Source organism: Brachyistius frenatus, unplaced genomic scaffold (genome assembly GCF_029030835.1).
Source record: "Brachyistius frenatus isolate BFR_SWC_R1_liver_20210118 unplaced genomic scaffold, ASM2903083v1 Contig_4, whole genome shotgun sequence".
Classification (NCBI taxonomy): Eukaryota; Metazoa; Chordata; class Actinopteri; family Embiotocidae; genus Brachyistius; species Brachyistius frenatus.
Window position 1 is genome coordinate 5,252,501 of NW_027210603.1, and position 20,967 is coordinate 5,273,467.

A 20,967-nucleotide genomic window follows, 5' to 3' on the forward strand; every position below is an offset into this window, starting at 1 on the left:
ATTCACACAAGCACAAAGAGAACAACCTGCTCCGTCCTGTTTGTCCAATGACGTCCAACTTCTTACAGTTTAGTAGCAGAAAAACAGGAGTTTTGGTTTTTGGCTTCGGAGTATATTAAAGAGCGTTTAACCACTTGCACACCAGCCAGGTCCCTAACATCAGCTGATCAAAAACTTTAAGCCGTCCCACCGACCAAACTGAAATTAAGGGTGACAGTGCGTTTTCGGTTATGGCCCCTTGTCTTTGAAACAACCTTCCTCTCAGTGTGAGACCATTAGACTCCCCTGCAGCTTTTAAGTGTCTCATTAACACTCACCTTTACAAGATGGCCAACAAGTAACAATGTCTTCCTCCTTTATTCTTGTACAACTTTTGCATTTGCTCTTTCTATTACTAATTCATGGTGTTGATTTAATTTAATTTGCAAATTTTATATGTGCTTGTCTTAGTATTATCATTTCTGTTTTTTTTTTTATGTGAACTTCTACATATTTTGCAACTTTTGTGTATTTGTAATTTTTTCATTGGCATTGTATTTGCTTTAATTGAGACTAATATATTCCCTATGCGTGATCTCTTTTGTTTATACGTTGTTTGTCTGGACATGTAGTTTTCCTTCATTTCAATTTCACCTGCTTAATAGGAGCTTCTTATTTCATTTAACTATTTAACCAACGAGTTCTTATATATTGCACTTGCACGTCTATTTGTTGTTGTGGGTGCCGTTTGACATGTGTTCTTATGTTCCTAAACTTGGTGTATGCGTGTGAGTGAGTGAGAGTGTGAGTGTGTGTGTGTGTGTGTGTGTGTGTGTGTGTGTGTGTGTGTGTGTGTGTGTGTGTGTGTGTGTGTGTGTGTGTGTGTGTGTGTGTGTGTGTGTGTGTGTGTGTGTGTGTGTGTGTGTTGGGGGGGAGGGTACTTTTTACTTGTAGCATATTATGTGCTTCAGCTTCAAAAGTGCTATATAAATAAAAACAGTATTACTGCTGCTCAATGAGCAATCAACTCTTTTGCCCAGCACTCAGGCTCTACTCAACCATACAGGCTGTTTTTCTGAGAACTAATGTTACTACATGAACCGAAATGTTTGTTTCCGTCCTGCTGTTTATCCAGCATAATAAAGCATACAGAGCTTATTAACCCTCAATGAAATTACAAAAAAAACAACGATTAAAATAACTAGTACATGTTTACCAAAGGTTTCACTGTTTTTCAGTGAAGATGTGTTACCTGGGCTCCGGGGTCTTTTGAATTGCAGACACTGAAGTGGGCTTACTGGGGTTCGCAGGGGACTTTACTGGAGATGTGGCCATGTCTCTCCTGGACGGCTCTAAGGGATTAAAAAAATGATATAAACACGAGTTGTACGGCTGAGAGCAATGCAAACAAAATAGTTTCAAAAAGTACTTTTACATGCATATGAAAGTGCTAAAATACAACGCTGTTACATGAAAATGAAGCTTTTGACAGGCTTGAGTATGATCCATTTTGAGCTCCTCTATCTGTACATCACTAAGGACGTGACTCTTTGATTATTTGAAAACACAAGCTTACCATTGTCATTGTCCAGAGGAGCATGTACGGTCTGGGAGTGTTTTTCATGCAAACTCTGTCCTGCAGGATGTGTCTCTGCATCTTCACACACTCTGTGGACCATCGACACAAAATATTAAGATGATTGTCATGTGTGTTTTTGATTTCCATTTTTAATTCAATTGTATTTATATAGAGACAAATCCCAACATAAGTTATCCCAAAACGCTTAGTATATTCAAGTTTAAATGTAGAGGAATAGCCCAACAACTCAATAATTCCCACATGGACAAATATTTGGTGACAGTAGGGGGAAATAAATGTAAAACCTCAAGTGTGTGTGAGAGTTTGCGTGTATCTGACTAAATCAGTTGCATTTTGAGAGTCTGTCTTTCTGTCTACTGGTGTTACTTGGTTTACCTGGAGGGTAAATTTTGGTTGGAAGGACTTTCTGGCTCTGGACATCCTTTCATGGGGTTTGAGCGGCTGAGCTCAGCTTCAGTAGCTTGTTGAAACCTAGCAAAATCAAAAAAAATCAAAAAAGAGAAATGACAGGTTATACTCGTCTATAATAATAGACAGTGAAGTACAAGGAAACAGCAAAAAGGGACTCACCATGGATGGGTATTTAATTCTGTCAACGTATGCGTCCAAACATGACCTAACAATGTCACCATATGTGGTTCATTTTTCTGAGCTCAGTATTTTACCTGCTGTAATCGAGACGTGACTGGCGTAGCTGCTGATTCTGTCTGTTGAGCATCTCTTCCTGCTCAGCCAGCCGTGCATGCAGCCTCTCTCTCTCCATCTCCAACTGCATCTTCTGCAGCAGCAGCTGGTGCCTCTTCTCCTCCCAGTCCTCATGACCCAGCAGAGGCCTGATCAGGGCTTCATTAGCCTCTGCGCTCACGGTATTCCTGCGATGAAACCTAGGTGTAAATATGTGTTCCGTATTTAATATTATTCTTTGTGTCTTGACACATAATAGTGATGTAATCATGTGGGTTGATAGAGTATGACTGTAAGGAGTACTACTGCACCTTTCACACTCGTCTTGGTTAAAGGCTTCCTGGTGACCATTCACTAGGCAAGAACCATTGTCCCTTCTGCGTTGCTGTATTCCATAGCCAGAGTCATGACCACTTCCTGGGCAGTGCGCACATCTGTGGCCTGATTGTAGTTCTCTGCACTCCCTTTTCTGACTCATCTGTTGTTTGATAGACTCATCGTTTGGGCTTAACTCACTAGCACAAGACAGAGAGGCAGGGTTTCTTAATGTTTGTGCAGCTCCTTTTCTTCCATCAACACTCCTGTACACATGAGGTTGTTGTGCTCCAGTAGCAGCGAGGCTGAGGTATGAGCCATCAAAGAGGGAGCCATTAGCTCTGCTTGTAGATGTCCTGCTGGGCGCTTCCTCGCTGCTGAGCACCTGGACAGAGAACAAAGAGGACAATGAGTGCATTTGGCCAATTTAGGAGGCCTCTGAAAAACTGATGGAGTTTTTCCGCCAAAAACATTAGACCGCTCCATAAAACTTTAATTTAGAGCTGGGCTACAAACTGAAATTCACCGATACTCAATTAGGACTCGCACACCAACCTAATTTGCTCATGTTGCTACGTATGGTAAAAGCTCCCTTTTAGCCTCTCTACAAGAGCTCACATTTCACTTGCACTATGCAACTCCAAGCCTCTCTTTTTGGTCTAGTTCCCTCCATTTGTGCTCATAACTACAGTGGTTGTGTGTTGCGCTCCAAGTACTGCCAAAGCACAGGTTACTTAAATAGCCGTGCCTGAACACATCCTGTGCAGACGCTGATGCAGGACTCAAGCTGCTGCTGTGCCAACGCGTCGCTTCATGACGGACCTTGCATAGATATGGGGTTAGAGCAGCACTGGGCTTTACCGCGGCACAAATGCAAATCATCCTTCAAAACTGTGAACTGGACAGTGGCCACAGGATTAAGAGGACAATTTTCAACTGAGCATAAGTGGCAGGTAAGCCAAGGTCAAGAACATTATGAGATAAACATAAGGAGAAAAGCCCATCTTTTAGTTGACTGGGGAAGAGGCTGTGACTAATTTGCTGAGGGTCAGAGAGCAGGCAAACACACATTATTCAGAGCCACTGCGGGACAATGAGGTTAGCCAAGTCATCTATTCTTACAGAGGCTGAAGCCAGAGAGGCGTCTTCGCTCCTGAAGAGTCACCTTGAGAGAGTTTTCACTATGTTGTAGTTATATTGTAGTGACTGAAGTGGACAATAATGATTTGTTATGAATTATTACGGCACTTGGCCATGAGACAATGTGCTGTTGCATGCGTCTCCACGGGATGTTTTTGTGCCCGGGTGCGTGACGGATGGCAAACAGGCCTGTTCCCCCAATGTGGCTCCCGCAGGAGCATCGCCATTACTGTACATATTCCACTGCATGTGCACCGGCCACACCAACACTAATTGTATGAACAACCTAACACACACTAACAGTCCTGTATTTTACCTTGCTGTGGGTTGGTGGTTGGCTGAGCTGGGCGATGGACTGGTTCAGCTTCACCTGTTGCTGAGAAAGGTATTGTTGGTAGAGGCCAAGCAGCTCCTGGCACTCTCTGTACTGTTGCTGCAGGCCTGGAGGACCAAGGGTTAAGTAACTAACAAAGTAAAACAACAGCTGACCTGAAACAACAGAACCCTTAGCCTGAAACACAAGCCTCTCCCCGGATTCAGCCGAGCAAAATTACCCTGTGGGTCCCATGAAATGAAATGTCTGAAAGAGATGCAGGCTTAAACAATTCAGTGAAATGGAAAACAGTTTCCATTTTTACTTTGTAAAACTATCAGAACTAAAGTAAATTCTAGAGGTGAAATCAGTGTAGCACCACTGAAATGGTACATTTGTGGGTAAATAAAATGTTCTCTTAAATGGAAAAAAAGACAGATTCTGGATTTAGATTGACAAGCTGAATTAAAACCTTGTTTCTGCAATCAATTACACGTTGGACCAGAAAAGCAGAGAGAACAGCAAAGCTGAAAACAGACAGGGAGAAGAGTCCAGCAAAATCAAAGTTGTTGTTGTGGCGCAGAGCTTTCACCATCTGGGTCGAGCCAAGCTGTGTTGAGCTGAGCAGGGTAGTGCCGCGCCAGGCTATCTGCCAGACAGAGAGCTGGCAGTCACAAGAAAACTAATCTGGAGCGGGACTACTGCTGCGCCTCAGGAGTCCACTAATGACAGTGGCAGCACCACACCACACCAGCACATACAAAGATAATGAGCATGAGAATGGAGAGACTACACACAGACACGCTCGCACACATTCAATAAATCAAGCTCAGTGTGACTTTCTAGTACACACACAAAAACAGCAAGACGTGAGAGTGCAAATTCCCCATCTGCACTGTAAACAGCCCACACACAAACATGACAATAAAGGAAGTAGTACACACACTCCCACAAAATCTGACCATAAAGTGTGTTCCTCCAGACCATATCTTTTTATGATGGTGTTCCTGCTCCTCCAGCTGATGAGTTTCTCAGCATCCATTTGAGAAAAAAAAGCCCCCATTTTAAGAGAAAATCAAAGTTCGAAGTAGAGTCTTATTGAAGGAATAGTTGGCGGAACACTCCATAAGAAAACACTTTGGTTGTTAGAAGACTTCAATCAGGCTGTGGAAATGAAACAGAGGGAAAGAGAAGAGAGCGGGGACGACTTTGAATTGAAGACCAGACACCAGACAAATGCAATGCAGCAGCTTCCATAAACACTGGGAGAGAGTGGGGAAACACTGTGATTGAACCCTGTGTCTAACTAAGGCTCCTCTGCCGCTGCACTGATGTCCATGAAAGCAGCTCTATATGGAAAACTTAAGGACATCACAAGGACATCACATCATGTAAACCTGTGCAGGGAGGTGTATTTATGCAGCATGAAAATAGGTCCTAAAGGGAAGATAGTGAATATGCTTATATGGCGACACCTCATCTCAATCCAAGATAGAAAGCAGTGTTTGTTGAAATGCATTCTGCTCATATTTGAAAAAAAAAAAATATCACATAAAACACCGACTACATAATTTCTCGTGCCTAAAACAACAGACATATAGATATACAAAGCTCCAACACAAATCCGCTATGATGGGGACCACATACAATCCAAAACACACAAAGTCTATCTGTGCTATAACCAGTCTGCAGCTTCAAAGCATCCCAATGCATAAATGAAGGCAACATGTGCTAATGTGTTGACAGGGTGACACAGTCCCTGGACAGCAAGCACTAGGTAATCTGAACCGAGTGGAGCAACGCTGATAAGATTCCACCTCTCAGCCCGTCGCTACACTAAACATGCTTCCTCCACAGCCTTGGACATCAGCCAATGGGGGCCAAGCACTCGGCAAGCCCCTAGTTTACATGGGAGCTGCAAAGAGCCAACAATGACTTACTCCTCCCCCCTGCTCCAAAAATACTCCGAATCAAGGGCTTGGGTTGAAGAGGCTTCAGACGGGGCCTGTCAAAATGATTCACTTCCCTGTCAGGCTGAGGCTCAAATGAAATAATGAAATCCACTTCAAGGTGGAACAAATTTGCACAGGAGGGGGGAATATTTTAAAGCCTGCTTTTGCACACTGTGCCAAACAGATTGAGCCTGAGCAGGAATGTGAGAGGAATGGAGGCGGAGGATGATGTGTGAGTGTATGAATGTGTGTGAGAAGGGAATGGCAGGGAATTAATAGAAAAAGACGGCTTACATAACTGTTTCAATACTACTGAATCTGGAGGGGTGACATGAGCACAAGTCACACAATAAATAAACCAATAAATAACCCCCAACATCAGATAACAATTATGTTGAAAATGGCTATAGATTTCTGAGAGGATCAAAATACTGATGACAACTGAAAACAACATGTTTGAGCCGCAGACTAAGTTGCATTATACTGAATGATCAGACATGACATCTGTACAAACTATCTTATGTTCATGGAATATGTCCATTGCACAACAACCAAGGATGGACAAGCCCACAAAAAAATCCACACTATTCTAAATGATGGTGTGCCGACAACAGCTGGATCCAATTTTGACCATTTTACCAAAGTTTTAATGTATTATGCATTATGCATTTCATATTAATCGCACAACTGGTTCAGTCCAATTTCATTATACTCAGTTAAGCTGGTTGCTCGATATACACCTTACACCAAGACTAATCTTTAGTCTCAAATAGCAGCAGCGCAGTGTTATACATTTTATAGTATATGTATACAGAGCTGCAGAAAGCTCACAAAAAAGTTCTCAGTTCAAATGTCTGATCACATTTAGCAGTCAGTAGGTCACACCTTTAATCAAAGTAATCTGATTACATTTTTGTTGTGTAGCACACCTGACACAGCACATGGTTTAAACCAATACACTCATTCAAACAATAAAAGGTAAAACACACAACACCAAGATCAGATAATGACAACATCTACAATGTTGAGCGCAAGAAAACAATGATCTTGTAATTATAAACGCCAGCTTGTATGCTTATCACAAAAAGCAGCCTTGATAGAGCCAGATTCCAAATTGTAAATGTCATACATCCAAAAGTTGGAAGGGTGAAAATGGATTTAGCTCTGGCATTCCTCTATGTTAGCATTTTTTCCAAAAGCATGTAATAGGGCTGTTATGCCCCTCTCTCTCTGGTTTCACCTCAATATGTGGCATTAGCTGTAGCGCCTGCTGTGCTTTGGTCTGGATACAGCAAGTAGAACAGTATCCTGTGTTAGTAACGCCACCTTGACTTCTGCCCATGCCAACATGCCTTGAAGTACAAAAGGCCTCCTTCCTATCTCAAACAAAAATTCAGTCTTGTGTGCAGGTCGGTTCCAAATGTCAACTGAACATCCCAAATATCAAGTGTACTTTTCCCTCTCATCCGAGGTGGCTTGGGGCTAAAGTATAGCCCTACATTCTTTATACCTCTGACAACCCTGAATCTTGGTGAGATAAGATAAGCTGACGCGTAATGGAATTAAACTTGACAAGACTCTCATTCAGCATGTTTGCCTTTGGTGTCTCCTTAACCTTTCGGAGAAGTGCTGGAACTTTCTGCCTGAGAGGAGCCTTCATGACTCTTGCACACACTTTAAAAGACTACGCTATCCCCCCTGAGGTGTTTGGATCCGAACACTTTTTTCTCTCAAATATCTTTTTAATGGAGTTTAGAAGTTTGGTGTAAATGCCAAGTCTCCAAGCCAAAGTGCCTTTAATTGAGTTGTGCTTGCCTAATTTTCCCCGCCGCCGTTGCCAATCATGCAATTTACCAGCCGGGTCAATTACTCTTCATATTTTGCAGTTTTTTTTTTAACCTAAATTGACTCCTGGCCATGCTCTGATATGACCTGAGCTGAATATTTATGAAGACAGTAGGTGGATTGTGGCGTTATAACTCATTTTAGACAATGAAAAATCAAGTTTTGACCCAGCTGATCTTATTTTTTTAAAGAAATAGCTGAGAGATATTCAACATTTATCAATCAGGGAGTTACAAAAACACATTGTAAAAGCAAACACTGCAGTCTTCACAGTAAATATCAAAATTCATCTTTGGATGGTAAGATGATTTAGATGGTTGGGGCCACCGCTCCAACCATGAAATGAATTCTGTACACAACAGCGTATAAGTTACAAGCAGTTGCAAAAAGAAAACTGCAGCAGGCATCAAATAATTTAAATGCATCTGCTCTAGTTCTCTGCCTTTTGTATCAGCTTGAGGGGTCTTGCCCAAATGGCCTTACCTAAAACAACACTGCCCCCTGCTGACTTTCTATTAGAATAGCATATGCATCTATAGAACCATATAGTTCAATGACATGATTACAGGAATAGGCCATCATGTCCCACAGTGTGCTGGCAACTAGTTATCTGAAGTTCTGACAATCCGTTATTGTTAAACCTTTTTGCACCACCTTGTTAACTTTCTTCTAGTTAAACCATTTTTTTTCCCTCTTATCATGCAATTCTAGCATACAATACTGAAACATCATGCCTTGGAATTATGAAGAGATCTTTACCACAAGATTTTGCAAAGGCCTTTGCATGTCAGGATGCTAGAGTCATAAAAAGCCATCAACGCATCTAGAAGCACATTAAACATCATCAAAGCTGAAGTCCTCTGACGATTACTCAAAGACAACTTTTAACCCCATCTGCTTCAGCCAAACTGCATTACTTCACTGGTCAACATGAAACCACTGCTGCAGCTATTTGCAAAAGCACATTAACAGCCCTATCATTTCCTTTGGAAAAAAAAATTACAAATTCAACAAATCACCTCATGATCTGCAGCAACGTTTTTTTTGTTGTTGTTTTTTATTATTTTGAAAGGATACTTTCCCGCTCCTCTGCTATGATCAGATTCTGTTGCTCCAGCTGCTGGATCTTGCGTTCAAAATTTTCCTGTTCGTTTTTCAGACGCTGCACTGACTCTTCTTTCTCCTCGCTCACTCTGTACAACAGGAAATAAACACGTTAGAGGATTGTCTCTAGTATGTATTCCAAAAGTGCAAAATTAAATTGTTCTAATCATACAAACACATTGACAGTAACACTATCTCAGAGTTCACTGTCATGTCCTTTTGTCTACCTTGCAAGCTCTTCGATGAGGTTTGCAATTCGGCGCTTATCTTCAGGACAGAGGTCCTTCAAACAGACCTCACTCTTTACCCTGCTGGTCTCAGAGATACCCTGTGTGAAAAGTAGTTAACAAGCAGAATTATGAATTAGAATAGTAGTAAAATGCCGTCTGATTCAATACCCTTTATGCTCTAGCCTACATATTCAAACATTTCATACATAGAGGGAAGAGAAAAATAGCTGATTTACCTGTGACAAAGGCACAAAAGTACCAGAGGGTGGGGACAGGGTGGTGGCACTGTGGTGGACTGACACCTTCTCTGTATTATAAGCCCCAGACGGATCACTTTGGACTTGTCCCGGCCTTTTGCCTCCTGTCTTCTGCGTGGCCTGATTTTTGCAGTCAGAAGCACGCCTAACTCGCATCTTAGTGCCTCTTTTGTTGGATGCACTGGTGCTGCCTGGTCCCGAGTTGAAAGGGGTCCGAGTCTTCACCTCTCCATCCACTCCTGAGCCAGTTTGTGGGAAGACATTGAACATGAGATACATATAATTATTATTTTTTTTATATCAAAAAATGACCAAACAATGAGACCGAGACTCACCAGGAACAAACACCACAGGCTGCTCCTCATCTGACACTGGGAGCATCACAGAGAGAGGACAAGCGCTTAAATTAACGTTTAGTCAAATTAAACTAGTGGTGAGACATGTGCCTCCACCGGCTGTGTAATCCGAAGAAAACAAACAGTTGTGGGGGAAATCAAAGAGCTAGCTTTCTACTAAAACTGGTTTTGAGTTGTTATGTGTAGTGCTAAGAAAGCTAAAAGGCTTGATCAATATAAACAACAGACGTGAATAACGTCACCTCTAAGTTCCAATATAAAATATGCAACGTTACCGTAACTTGTAAGGCGTAGTTAGTACTTTTTAACTTAATCACGGGTACTTAGCTGACAAGCTGTCACACTTCCTCAGGGGAAACAACTTTCAAATGGAAGCACAGAAGTGCCATGTGTGAGTTTCACGTGCCTCTATGAGATATGAACGGTTGGAAATTGGACAATAAGGCGAATGCAGTTTAATAAAAGAGTATGTTTACCGCCATTCATCCAAAATATTCCCGAATTTCCACTTCTTTTCGCTGCTGCCGCCATGTTGAAACAACCGCCACCACTCCCAGGGAACCAAGCAAGCGTTGCTTAGGATTAGTAGCCCCGCCTTTCTCTAACAAGCGAAGAGGCTATTGGTTGAGCCGTAGAAAGACAGCCTGCTATTGGCTCAATTGTAAGTCAATTTCCGCCAAAGCTGATTCTGTCGTTTCCGGGGTGTACGTTGGCAACCTAACCATTAGAGAGCAAGGTGAAAGATGCAGTGCCGATAGCTGCAGAGGATGTGAGCAGGGTTTTGTACAAATGTGTGACTCCAATCCTCCAAATGGAAGAGACAAAAGACAGCTTGGCGTTTAAAGTTGTTGCTGAGAGACTGACACTTGGCATTACCCGAACACTCGGTGTGTGTTATGGTATTTGCATTGAAACTAGCAATAATGTTAACATTCAAGTTAGCTTGCTTAAAAATTGACGCGTGAATGAAAACAGAGTTTTGATAAATGTCCTGGATGTGTCTTTGTTTGGCCAGAACACATGCCTGGTGTGGTCGACGTGCGTTTCGCAGAGAGGGAGCCTGCAGAGAAGAGGAGCCTGCTGTCATGGGAACAGGTGACAAAATAGCATCTTATTGGTGTCATATTTAGGTCTGCTGTTACATTTATGAATCCATGTTATTTATCCCACAGAAAAACACGTGTATTTTACCTGAGGACCTGCGAGACTTCTATCTGACAACTGATGGATTCACACTGACCTGGAGTGTTAAACTAGACAGTAGGTGTCCTCATATGGTTTAGAAGTAATAACATGAAGCAAACAAAAGTCAACATTATTTTAAGGGATATTATTAAAATACTTCTTAAGCTTTTCTTCATACACAGTCCTAACAGTGTGCATGTATCTGTCTTTCAGATGAGTGTGTTCCCTTAGGGTGCATGATGATAAACAGTGTGACCAGGCTTTGCCCACTGCTCCAACCGGTAGCCCTCTTTTCTCTCCCCAATGCACCCTCACTGGCTGACCTGGACTGGGAGGAGAGCAGCACAGAAAGTGGTAAATAACTCACCTGTCAGATCCTCATGTGGGCTTAACTCAACAATTACAGCATGTCAAGTTCAATTATGACTGTTTATGTGTGCTCAGTTGTGCAGAAAGCAGCCTAATGAATGAACTGTTGATTGGACAGTAAATATTTATTCAAGATTCATTAATGCTATCTGTCAGGGCTGGAGCATGCACCCGCTGCACCCCGTTTTGATTCCCGGAGTCGCATCTTCGAGCTGGATTCCTGTGGTGGAAATGGCAAAGTGTGCCTCGTCTACAAAAACTGCACCTCAGGTCTTGTTTATAGTTTATATTTTAGTAATTCCTAACCTAGACCGTAAAAAACAAGTAGTAAAGACATAAATATGTGTTGCATCATTTAATTGTCTGTCTTGGTATTTTCAAGGTGTGGTAGCCCAGCAGAGTGAAATCTGGTTCCTAGACCGCTCACTCTTTTGGCATTTTCTGACGGCCACCTTTACCTCCTACTACCGCCTGATGATAACGCACCTGGGTCTGCCTGAGTGGCAGTATGCCTTCACCCCGTATGGCCCAAGTCCTCAGGCAAAGGTAGCAAATGGCTTAGTGTCTAATCCGTTTTTTCATGTGATGTAAATGGAATCTGTAACATTTGGTAATAATATTAACAACACTTGAAGTTATTGCAGATATATAAAATACATTTTATTCAGTATGTTCCCTTTTCAATACACTGCAGTTCTGGCTGATTTAACATTTTAGCAAGATTACACAACACTAAAGATTAGTCTTCTAACACAACGCATAGAACTGTTTTACTTAAACATCAGAGGTAAATTGCAGACTAGGCTTCTAGGTATCACCACCAAGGCCAAACAATCCTGCGAATGAAACTTTTCATTGCTTGAACATACAGAAACAAAATTTCTCTTTCACACACATTTTGTAATGTGGGAGGCTGTAGCTCAGTCGGTAGAGAGGGTTGCACACTAATTGGAAGGTTGGTGGTTCAATCCCAGCTCCTCCTGTCCAAACGCCTAAGTGTCCTTGAGCAAGACAATAAACCCTAAAATTGCTCCCAATGGTGTACCATCAGTGTGTTGTAAGTCGCTTTGGATAAAAGCATCAGCTGCAATGTACATGTTTTTGTCCACGCATTATATTAAACTATCAATATCCTTTGCAGCAGTGGGCATCCCTGTACCAGCCCCTAACTCTCAGCTGTGAGCTCAGCCTGGCAGATCTTGCTGGAGATTCCTATCTCAACAAGCTGGATCCCATCAAGGCCTTCAAAGGCAGAGCCAAGGCACCCGCCCCAAAGAAGAAGCAGCCGACACAGTGCAGCATAGGGGGGGCTAACAAGGGCCAAGGCAACACAGGAGGAAGACACAGTGGGACAAAGCGGTGAGAAGGACACCATCTAAGAGAGACATTTCTGTCCACTTTACTGTCTATATGACCAACATGACTTATAAGAGCAGCCTGCAGTTCCTTCATTGGCTTGAATTTGTTTGCTGCTCTATGCAACATGAATGCATGTTGTTCAAGATTGAGTTGCATGTCTTAAGAGATACATAATCAGGGTTTTTTTCTGGCTCAAAACATAGCTAAGGTGTTACCTGTCTGATACGGGGAATGTGGAAGCTAAACAGTTGTTTCTAATCTTGATTAAAAAAAAAAAGAAAAGAGAATTGATTAGCTTGCCAAACATTTAGAAACACAAAGAATCCTGATTTGATATGTACTTTAAATTCCTGTCCTTCTTAAGTGATGGAGAAATTAGTCTTTGGATCAGTATCCTATTGCAACACTAACACATTATGTTACATTCCAACACAGTACTCTCAAACTCATTGATACAGTGTTCACTCATGACACCTTTTGCTAAAAATAATTCAAAGCAGTCTATTCATAAAAAAAAGTCATGTGCTGCCTTGATGGTAAAAATAATACTGACATGTAGTTTCCCATTGTACCACTCCGGTACCAGCAGTGGGTGGTGCCATAGCAGTGGTACTAGAGGCTAAGGACACTATACGTTTATAACTGCAGTTTTTATCAGTAGGCTTAATTTGCTACCCATTTTTGAATGCATTATGTAATAATAATATGCTATATACATTATTAATATAATGAGTAAATATTTAAATCACGTTTGGTAATGTGTAAAATGACGCATATATTTATGCTTAAGTGGCCATACAATTTTAAGAAAAAGGAAGTCTGAATGTAACACTGTTTAGTTTTCAGCATATATGACTGGAAATTAGTAACTACAGTTTGAACCTGAAAATGAAATGATCAGGTGATTTTACAAAAAGTAACTATCATGCGTTTCACTGAAAATGTCTATGTCAAAATACCAAGTGTTAGCAGGAACTGCTGTGTGTAACTAACGAACGCCTCTGAGCTCCAGTATCAAACATGACATCTCTGAAGTGTATATGCACACCGAAAGCATGTTGTGTTTTATATCATCTGAGACTGGCAGTAATGCATCAAGCTTTAAGTTACTCACTGGCCATTGTATCACTGCAGTGCCTCACACATGCTGTGCTTTAATGTAAACTTCTCAAATGTAAAAAAGGAATATGTGTAAGAATTTAGAATCACTGCTGTTTTGATAATGTCATCTACACTAATTATTTCATATCGATGATCTCATGTGAGGTGGTTATTGTCCAGCATTTATATCCATCTTTATGCCAAAAGTAGACACCCAAGGAGACCTGATCAGACACCAGGGATGAAGTTTTTGGTTCAAGTCCTTTGAAGCTGTAGAAGACACACATACACTTTTAGTCTTTAGGCTGCTGTGCACCAGATTGGTGGAAAGACGAACATCTCTATTATCTTTGGTTGTGCTGCTGCCCTTTCAAGCTGTGAGGAGCCAGCTCCCGCTGCTTCTATTTATTTTAAATTCGGAAAGATACATGTTTTTTTATGTAATGTATGGAGGCTGTTTACTTCTCTTTACCCTGAAATTTCCACGATCATGTAAGTGGTCCCCTGTTGGCTCGTATAATGATGGATGTTTGTGGTGTCTTCCAAGGTTACATCAGCTGATATTCCCTCAATAGTATAAACACAAAATCAAAGCCAATGTGTGTGTGTGTGTATGTGTGTTTTTCTTCATCTTTCACTTATATAGTGGCCCTAGTGTTGTTTTTAATGTAGTTTATACCTAGAACGGATAGCAGCAGTAAGCCACACATGTATCAGTATGATGATACAAAATGTCTAATAGTCTATATATCATATGTGCTTCAGTCTCTCTTAAATAGATTAGTAATAGTGTAACTAAAGGGGAGGATAAAATGTTTTTGTTTTTTTAAACAGACTTAACATTTTAGATTAATAAACAAAACCTATTTTCAGCCTGTCTGCTTTTTTTCTAAAAGTGCTTTAACCTTTCTTCGTCGTGGAATTTTTCAACAGCATACAAATGTCCACATAGCCACACGTGCGTTTAGATGTTTGCGTAGGTGGGGAGGTCACACACATACATTAGCACAGATGTTTTGCTCTTTCTCCAGAGGGAAAGACTCCTCCTCCACCAGCCCCCCGCCCTGCTCAGAGAAGGGCGGGTGGTGTAGCTCCACGAAGGCTTTGTATACCCCTGCTCCCAGAACGCCTCCAATCAGGGGAGCAACTAGGGGCACCCACCACCACCCATTTCCAGACCTACGCAGATAAAGATAGAAAAGCAAAAACGTATGGGTCGATCAAAAAGCAAACTATGTATTTAATCATTAACAGGGGTGTTTTGCCTTTGACTGACCCCAAGTTAAGACGTGGCAACAGGGAACCCTCCACCAAAAAAACAAAGAATCTGCTCTGTATACCTGAACACATCGGCTCCCCAGCCTGCGATGGCGGTGAAGACCCTGGGTGCAATGTCTCTGGTGGGGTTGATAGCATAGCCGCTGTTGCTGCCCAGAGAAATTCCAATGAGCAGAACCAGGAGGCCCACTGCAACAGGCTCGCTGCCCACTGCGGCTGGTTTGTTCTTCTGGTCGGATAGAGCCATCAGGCACAGCAGCAGCATCGCCGTGCCGAACACCTGGCGCACACACACAGCACACACATCAGGGTAGAAACAAGACAACTGCGTGTAAAACTACCACAAAGGGTTAGTGCAGAATGTGTCAGATGATAGTGATTTGAAGCTGTAATCCTTTAATCCAGTTTTATGGCTACCTGGTCGACAAATCCAGCCATCAAAGAGAGGTATGGTGCAGGATAGGTGGCAAAGATACCAGCTGTGGCTTTTACACCAGTTACAGTCAGGTTTCCTCCACAATAGTCATAAATGGCCTCTGCAAATGAAAACAGTAGATGAACACACAAAGATGTTTAACTGCCAACAAAAATACAATACCACTGAGCATTAGTGTATTTGCACATGTACAGTAGTGTATCCTCACCATAGTAGACAGCATAAATGGTCCCTGCTGCCAGAAATGAGCCTAATAGCTGTGCAAAAATATACAAAGGTAGCATCGTCCACGCAAGGCGGCCAAACACACACATTGTGAAGGACACTGCTGCATTCATATGAGCTCCTGATAGATTAACAATAATAAAAAAGCATGAGATATATGTCACTTAAACAGTGAATGGAAACCCATTTAAGCATTTTTAATGGTGTCATTTTTTAGGCTCATACCCGAGACCTTCCCACCAACGTGAACTCCCATCGCAACACCCAGTCCAAACCCCAGGTTGATGCTGAGGTACTGTCCGAACACCCCCTGTCCGGTCACTACCTGGGCCACAGACCCCAGGCCAAACACCTGGAAACATAATTCACAGTTACACATGAGGTTTACAGAGAAGGAAAGTACAAAGGAAACTTTTCAAACGGTCTAACGGGAAGCCTTTCAACAAACAGGATATCTAAACTAAGACAAAGAAAACATGCACAATAATTAATGATTTAGCCCAGAGTTGTGCCAAGGTATTGTTTCAGTCAGAGAGTCTGAGTGTACGTAAAGGATTTGTGTTTTTTTAGACAAAAAATAACCTACAGTACTGAATTTACAAGTATACAAGAAGCTAAACAGAAGACTTTCCTTGTTTTCACTCAACTTACAGTGGGTACGGAAAGTATTCAGACCCCTTTAAATTTTTCACTCTTTGTTTCATTGCAGCCATTTGCTAAAATCAAAAAAGTTCATTTTATTTCTCATTAATGTACACTCAGCACCCCATGTTGACAGAAAAAAACAGAAATGTAGAAATTTGTGCAAATTTATTAAAAAAGAAAAACTGACATATCACATGGTCATAAGTATTCAGACCCTTTGCTGTGACACTCATATTTAACTCACATGCTGTCCATTTCTTCTGATCCTCCTTGAGATGGTTCTACTCCTTCATTGGAGTCCAGCTGTGTTTAATTAAACTGATTGGACTTGATTAGGAAAGGCACACACCTGTCTATATAAGACCTTACAGCTCACAGTGCATGTCAGAGCAAATGAGAATCATGAGGTCGAAGGAACTGTCCAAGGAGCTCAGAGACAGAATTGTGGCAAGGCACAGATCTGGCCAAGGTTACAAAATAATTTCTGCAGCACTCAAGGTTCCTAAGAGCACAGTGGCCTCTATAATCCTTAAATGGAAGAAGTTTGGGACAACCAGAACTCTTCCTAGACCTGGCCGTCCAGCCAAACTGAGCAATCGTGGGAGAAGAGCCTTGGTGAGAGAGGTAAAGAAGAACCCAAAGATCACTGTGGCTGAGCTCCAGAGATGCAGTAGGGAGATGGGAGAAAGTTCCACAAAGTCAACTATCACTGCAGCCCTCCACCAGTCGGGGCTTTATGGCAGAGTGGCCCGACGGAAGCCTCTCCTCAGTGCAAGACATATGAAAGCCCGCATAGAGTTTGCCAAAAAACACATGAAGGACTCACATGCTATGAGAAATAAGATTCTCTGGTCTGATGAGACCAAGATTGAACTTTTTGGCGTTAATTCTAAGCGGTATGTGTGGAGAAAACCAGGCACTGCTCATCACCTGCCCAATTGGGCGGCACGGTGGTAGTGGTTAGCATTGTCGCCTCACAGCAAAAAGGTTCCAGGTTCGAATCTGGTCCTGGGCCTTTCTGTGCGGAGTTTGCATGTTCTCCCTGTGCTTGCGTGGGTTCTCTCCGGGTTCTCCGGCTTCCTCCCATCATCCAAAAACATGCACCTCAGGTCAGGTTACCTGGCGCCGCGCTAGTGGCAGCCTGTTGCAGCAGCTCCCCCCTGAGAGCCCCCTTGCTGCAGCGAAGAAATTTCCCCTCGGGGATTAATAAAGTGAAATAAAAAAAATTAAAAAAATACAATCCCAACAGTGAAACATGGTGGTGGCAGCACCATGCTATGGGGTGTTTTTCAGCTGCAGGGACAGGACGACTGGTTGCAATTGAAGGAAAGATGAATGCGGCCAAGTACAGAGATATCCTGGAAGAAAACCTCTTCCAGAGTGCTCTGGACCTCAGACTGGGCCGAAGGTTCACCTTCCAACAAGACAATGACCCAAAGCACACAGCTAAAATAACAAAGGAGTGGCTTCGGAACAACTCTGTGACCATTCTTGACTGGCCCAGCCAGAGCCCTGACCTAAACCCAATTGAGCATCTCTGGAGAGACCTGAAAATGGCTGTCCACCAACGTTCACCATCCAACCTGACGGAACTGGAGAGGATCTGCAAGGAAGAATGGCAGAGGATCCCCAAATCCAGGTGTGAAAAGCTTGTTGCATCATTCCCAAGAAGACTCATGGCTGTACTAGCTCAAAAGGGTGCTTCTACTCAATACTGAGCAAAGGGTCTGAATACTTATGACCATGTGATATTTCAGTTTTTCTTTTTTAATAAATTTGCACAAATTTCTACATTTCTGTTTTTTTCTGTCAACATGGGGTGCTGAGTGTACATTAATGAGAAATAAAATGAACTTTTTTGATTTTAGCAAATGGCTGCAATGAAACAAAGAGTGAAAAATTTAAAGGGGTCTGAATACTTTCCGTACCCACTGTATAACTCAGTGACACAAGAGACAGGAGAGACTGTGGTTTCAGTTTTTTTTAAAAAGCTCTCTGAAAAAACTGCAGCGACTAATTCAGGAAACAGGAAAAGTGTGGTCCTTCCTTCAGCAGTCATGTTGTTTTTAGGTCAAGAGGAAGTCTGGTTTCCCACTTACAAGCACAGCAGATTCAAATCTTTGTATAAAGTACAAAATGTACAAGTTTGTCTGCAGTATATGCCGTGTTCAGCATGTGTTCCCTGTGTGTGTTTCTTCGGTTCTAAGTATAGTGTGTCTTGTAACAGCTAACAGATAACATGTGACTTTTGTACCCCTCTCCACGTGCCTGACCATTCCTCTGGTAACACTAGATTTCCTGGTTCACCCACTGGCTCCCACCAATGCCAATGCACCACCACTGCCATGTGACTGTGAAAAGGGCTTGTGTGTGTGTGTGTGTGTGTGTGTGTGTGTGTGTGTGTGTGTGTGTGTGTGTGTGTGTGTGTGTGTGTGTGTGTGTGTTTGTGTTTGGGAGTGTGTACAAGTCATCAGGTTCAAGAGCATGACATTAATAATTAATGGTACATGGTTGGTACAGATAAGAAGGCAGAAATGGTAAAAACAAACAGAGGAGCTCAGAAATGAGAAGTGAAAGACGGATTTTGGCAGTTTGAAATTGCACATCATTATAATAAGCACTGTGAAAGCAGCACTTTAGAAAGCTTTTGTAATTAATCGATGCTTACCATCATGACATATGTGCAAAGGGATTCAGCAAGTCCCACTCGAACGAGTTCATTCTTTACCCAAACTTTGGGTCGAGTTACATGAACTCCCCTCCGCTGAGAAACCCCTAGTTCTACTGAATATACCAAGTTCTTCATTTCCTCTTCTCTCCTTGGAAACTCTTTTTGTTTTGGCTCAAGTTATCGTTTAAATTAGCAAAAATAACGACCAATGAAGCTCAGACTAAACCTGAATAATTTATGATGTGTTTCCCACTTCATAGTGTAGTCCACAAACAAGTCTGGTACTGATTATTGCCCTCCTCCCCTCTACTCGCTCACTCTTTGTGTCTGTCTGTCACACATTGGGATTTGCCAACAATTTATAGTCTTAGCTCCCCCTCCTCTCTCTCTCTCCCAGATTTGCTCAAATACAAACAGTTACACACATGCTCCAATAGCTTTTGCATTATGATGATTGTGATGGTACTTGGCCAATGAGGGAAAATCAACCTGATTCACACGTGTGTAAATGAGGTCCTTTAAGCGGAAATACTACATCCTGAGTGAAAAACATCCTCCATAATGAGAGGAACACTTTAAGATAGGAACCTTTTGTTTTCATTTTTAGTGATCTGCAAGATATACAGGTTTTACTGCTCACAGAGGCCAATGTGCTTCTGTAAAATGAAACATTTAGATGTTATTATAAGTATTATCAATTTGCTAACTGATTTCATGTGTGGAGACTGTTTAATTAATGCCTTTTCTGTGTCTTTAAGTCCTTTGTAGGTTCTGATTCATATTGTTTTGTACATGTTCTGAAAGTTTTAGTGTTTGAACTGTACTGTTACTGTGTTGAAACCTTTTCCCTTTAAATAATTAGATCAGTCAGGACAGGAGAAAAAAAAAACACAGAAAGTATTGGTTAATTGAAGGGCTCCATAAATCACATACTATCCGGACTTCACAGTGTAAACTACACAGTTCGTAAATGCTAATCCCAGATCACAAAATCTAATACATAAGGACATTATGACCTCTACGACAAAAGACACTTCAAGGTGACAATAAAAGCTCACAAATACCAAGAATCCATTTCTAACTTTTTGATTGCAGGATTCTGATGTTAGGGGATGTCGGTTAAATGTCCCTTATAATATTCTAATTAAACTGTATTGGCCCGACACGGATTTTCACCATATGGTGAATCTTATTTACTCCCGTGACTTTTCCTCTGGTGCCCCCTAGAGGTGGATGTTTGGACACCACTGGTTGGACAGCGGTTGACTCTAAAGCAGGGGTCTCAAACTCGCGGCCCGCGGGCCAATTGCGGCCCGCGAGACGATATTTTGTGGCCCCCACCTTAATATGAAAGTTTAATGTTAGTGCGGCCCGCGAGTTTTATATGAATGGCACTTTCCAGTGTTGTGTGCGGAGCTGAACGAACCGACCAATCACGGTGGGTATATGGCTCTCGGGGGCGGGACATCGACCGGGCTTGATGCAAGCAGAGAAACATTTCTCAATGAGTGAAAGTGACAGCAGCGTTGCCATGGAGAGTTTTCTTCCGGGCCTGGCTGGCTGCCTCGTTTCTATCCGGTAAACGTGGACATCCGTCCCAGCGCGCTGCGTTCACAACACTTCCAAAAAAAAAGTTTTTTAAGTTGCTGCCCAGCGGGACATTATACGTATATATGTCTCTCTCTGACAAAATAAATCAAAGTGATGCGTACGCGGCGAGATAAAAGAAAGGAAATAATGTAGTCTAACGTGGTCTGCAGTCACATACCGACACCTGTCCGTCGGCAATAACAGTCCCCGATAACCCGGACCAATTATAGGGTCGCACCGTTATTTGGGGGTCATTATTTTGTTATTTGCATTGCCTCACACGATGAACACTACATCTATTTCTAGATGATGTCATAAACACGGCTAAACACG

General features: G+C 42.1%; 3 protein-coding genes across 4 annotated transcripts in view; 1 reads left to right on the plus strand and 2 right to left on the minus strand.

Annotated features, from left to right (window-relative positions):
- The window catches only part of kiaa1328 (KIAA1328 ortholog), a 15,858-nt gene extending 5,543 nt beyond the window's left edge, over positions 1–10,315 (minus strand). Inside the window, exons 1-11 of one of the 2 annotated variants that reach the window (XM_069715423.1) lie at positions 10,252–10,315; positions 9,755–9,790; positions 9,399–9,658; positions 9,160–9,260; positions 8,906–9,021; positions 4,035–4,159; positions 2,575–2,963; positions 2,245–2,463; positions 1,955–2,050; positions 1,556–1,647; positions 1,232–1,331 (exon numbers count right to left, since the gene is read on the minus strand). In XM_069715423.1, the coding sequence (XP_069571524.1) occupies positions 1,232–1,331; positions 1,556–1,647; positions 1,955–2,050; positions 2,245–2,463; positions 2,575–2,963; positions 4,035–4,159; positions 8,906–9,021; positions 9,160–9,260; positions 9,399–9,658; positions 9,755–9,790; positions 10,252–10,306 (1,589 nt within the window). In that variant the 5' untranslated portion in view covers positions 10,307–10,315. The remainder of the gene's footprint in view (positions 1–1,231; positions 1,332–1,555; positions 1,648–1,954; positions 2,051–2,244; positions 2,464–2,574; positions 2,964–4,034; positions 4,160–8,905; positions 9,022–9,159; positions 9,261–9,398; positions 9,659–9,754; positions 9,791–10,251) is intronic. The other variant, XM_069715415.1, reaches the window with a different exon arrangement.
- A 181-nt stretch (positions 10,316–10,496) lies between these two features.
- Positions 10,497–14,387, plus strand: tpgs2 (tubulin polyglutamylase complex subunit 2). The gene is made up of 7 exons (XM_069711986.1): positions 10,497–10,662; positions 10,791–10,870; positions 10,948–11,035; positions 11,174–11,314; positions 11,486–11,599; positions 11,712–11,875; positions 12,471–14,387. Exons 1-7 carry the CDS (start codon positions 10,587–10,589, stop codon positions 12,690–12,692), a joined length of 885 nt encoding a protein of 294 aa, XP_069568087.1. The 5' UTR covers positions 10,497–10,586; the 3' UTR covers positions 12,693–14,387.
- A 189-nt stretch (positions 14,388–14,576) lies between these two features.
- Positions 14,577–19,362, minus strand: aqp7 (aquaporin 7). Its single transcript, XM_069712020.1, has 6 exons — positions 19,042–19,362; positions 15,954–16,080; positions 15,712–15,849; positions 15,485–15,603; positions 15,130–15,347; positions 14,577–14,968 (listed from the first exon to the last, which is right to left on the minus strand). The coding sequence occupies exons 1-6, from the start codon at positions 19,177–19,179 to the stop codon at positions 14,779–14,781; spliced, it is 930 nt and encodes a 309-aa protein (XP_069568121.1). The 5' UTR covers positions 19,180–19,362; the 3' UTR covers positions 14,577–14,778.
- Positions 19,363–20,967: the final 1,605 nt, after the last annotated feature.

Bases quoted from the DNA above. Each gene is read 5' to 3' on its own strand.
- aqp7 (XM_069712020.1), bottom strand. From the start codon at position 19,179: ATGAAGAACTTGGTATATTCAGTAGAACTAGGGGTTTCTCAGCGGAGG. The intron at 15,850-15,953 runs GTATGAGCCTAA...TTAATCTATCAG, and splicing joins CGTTGGTGGGAAGGTCTCGG to GAGCTCATATGAATGCAGCA. The intron at 15,604-15,711 runs GTGAGGATACAC...TTTCATTTGCAG, and splicing joins CATTTATGCTGTCTACTATG to AGGCCATTTATGACTATTGT.
- tpgs2 (XM_069711986.1), top strand. From the start codon at position 10,587: ATGGAAGAGACAAAAGACAGCTTGGCGTTTAAAGTTGTTGCTGAGAGA. The intron at 10,663-10,790 runs GTGTGTGTTATG...TTGTTTGGCCAG, and splicing joins TGGCATTACCCGAACACTCG to AACACATGCCTGGTGTGGTC. The intron at 11,876-12,470 runs GTAGCAAATGGC...TATCCTTTGCAG, and splicing joins GCCCAAGTCCTCAGGCAAAG to CAGTGGGCATCCCTGTACCA.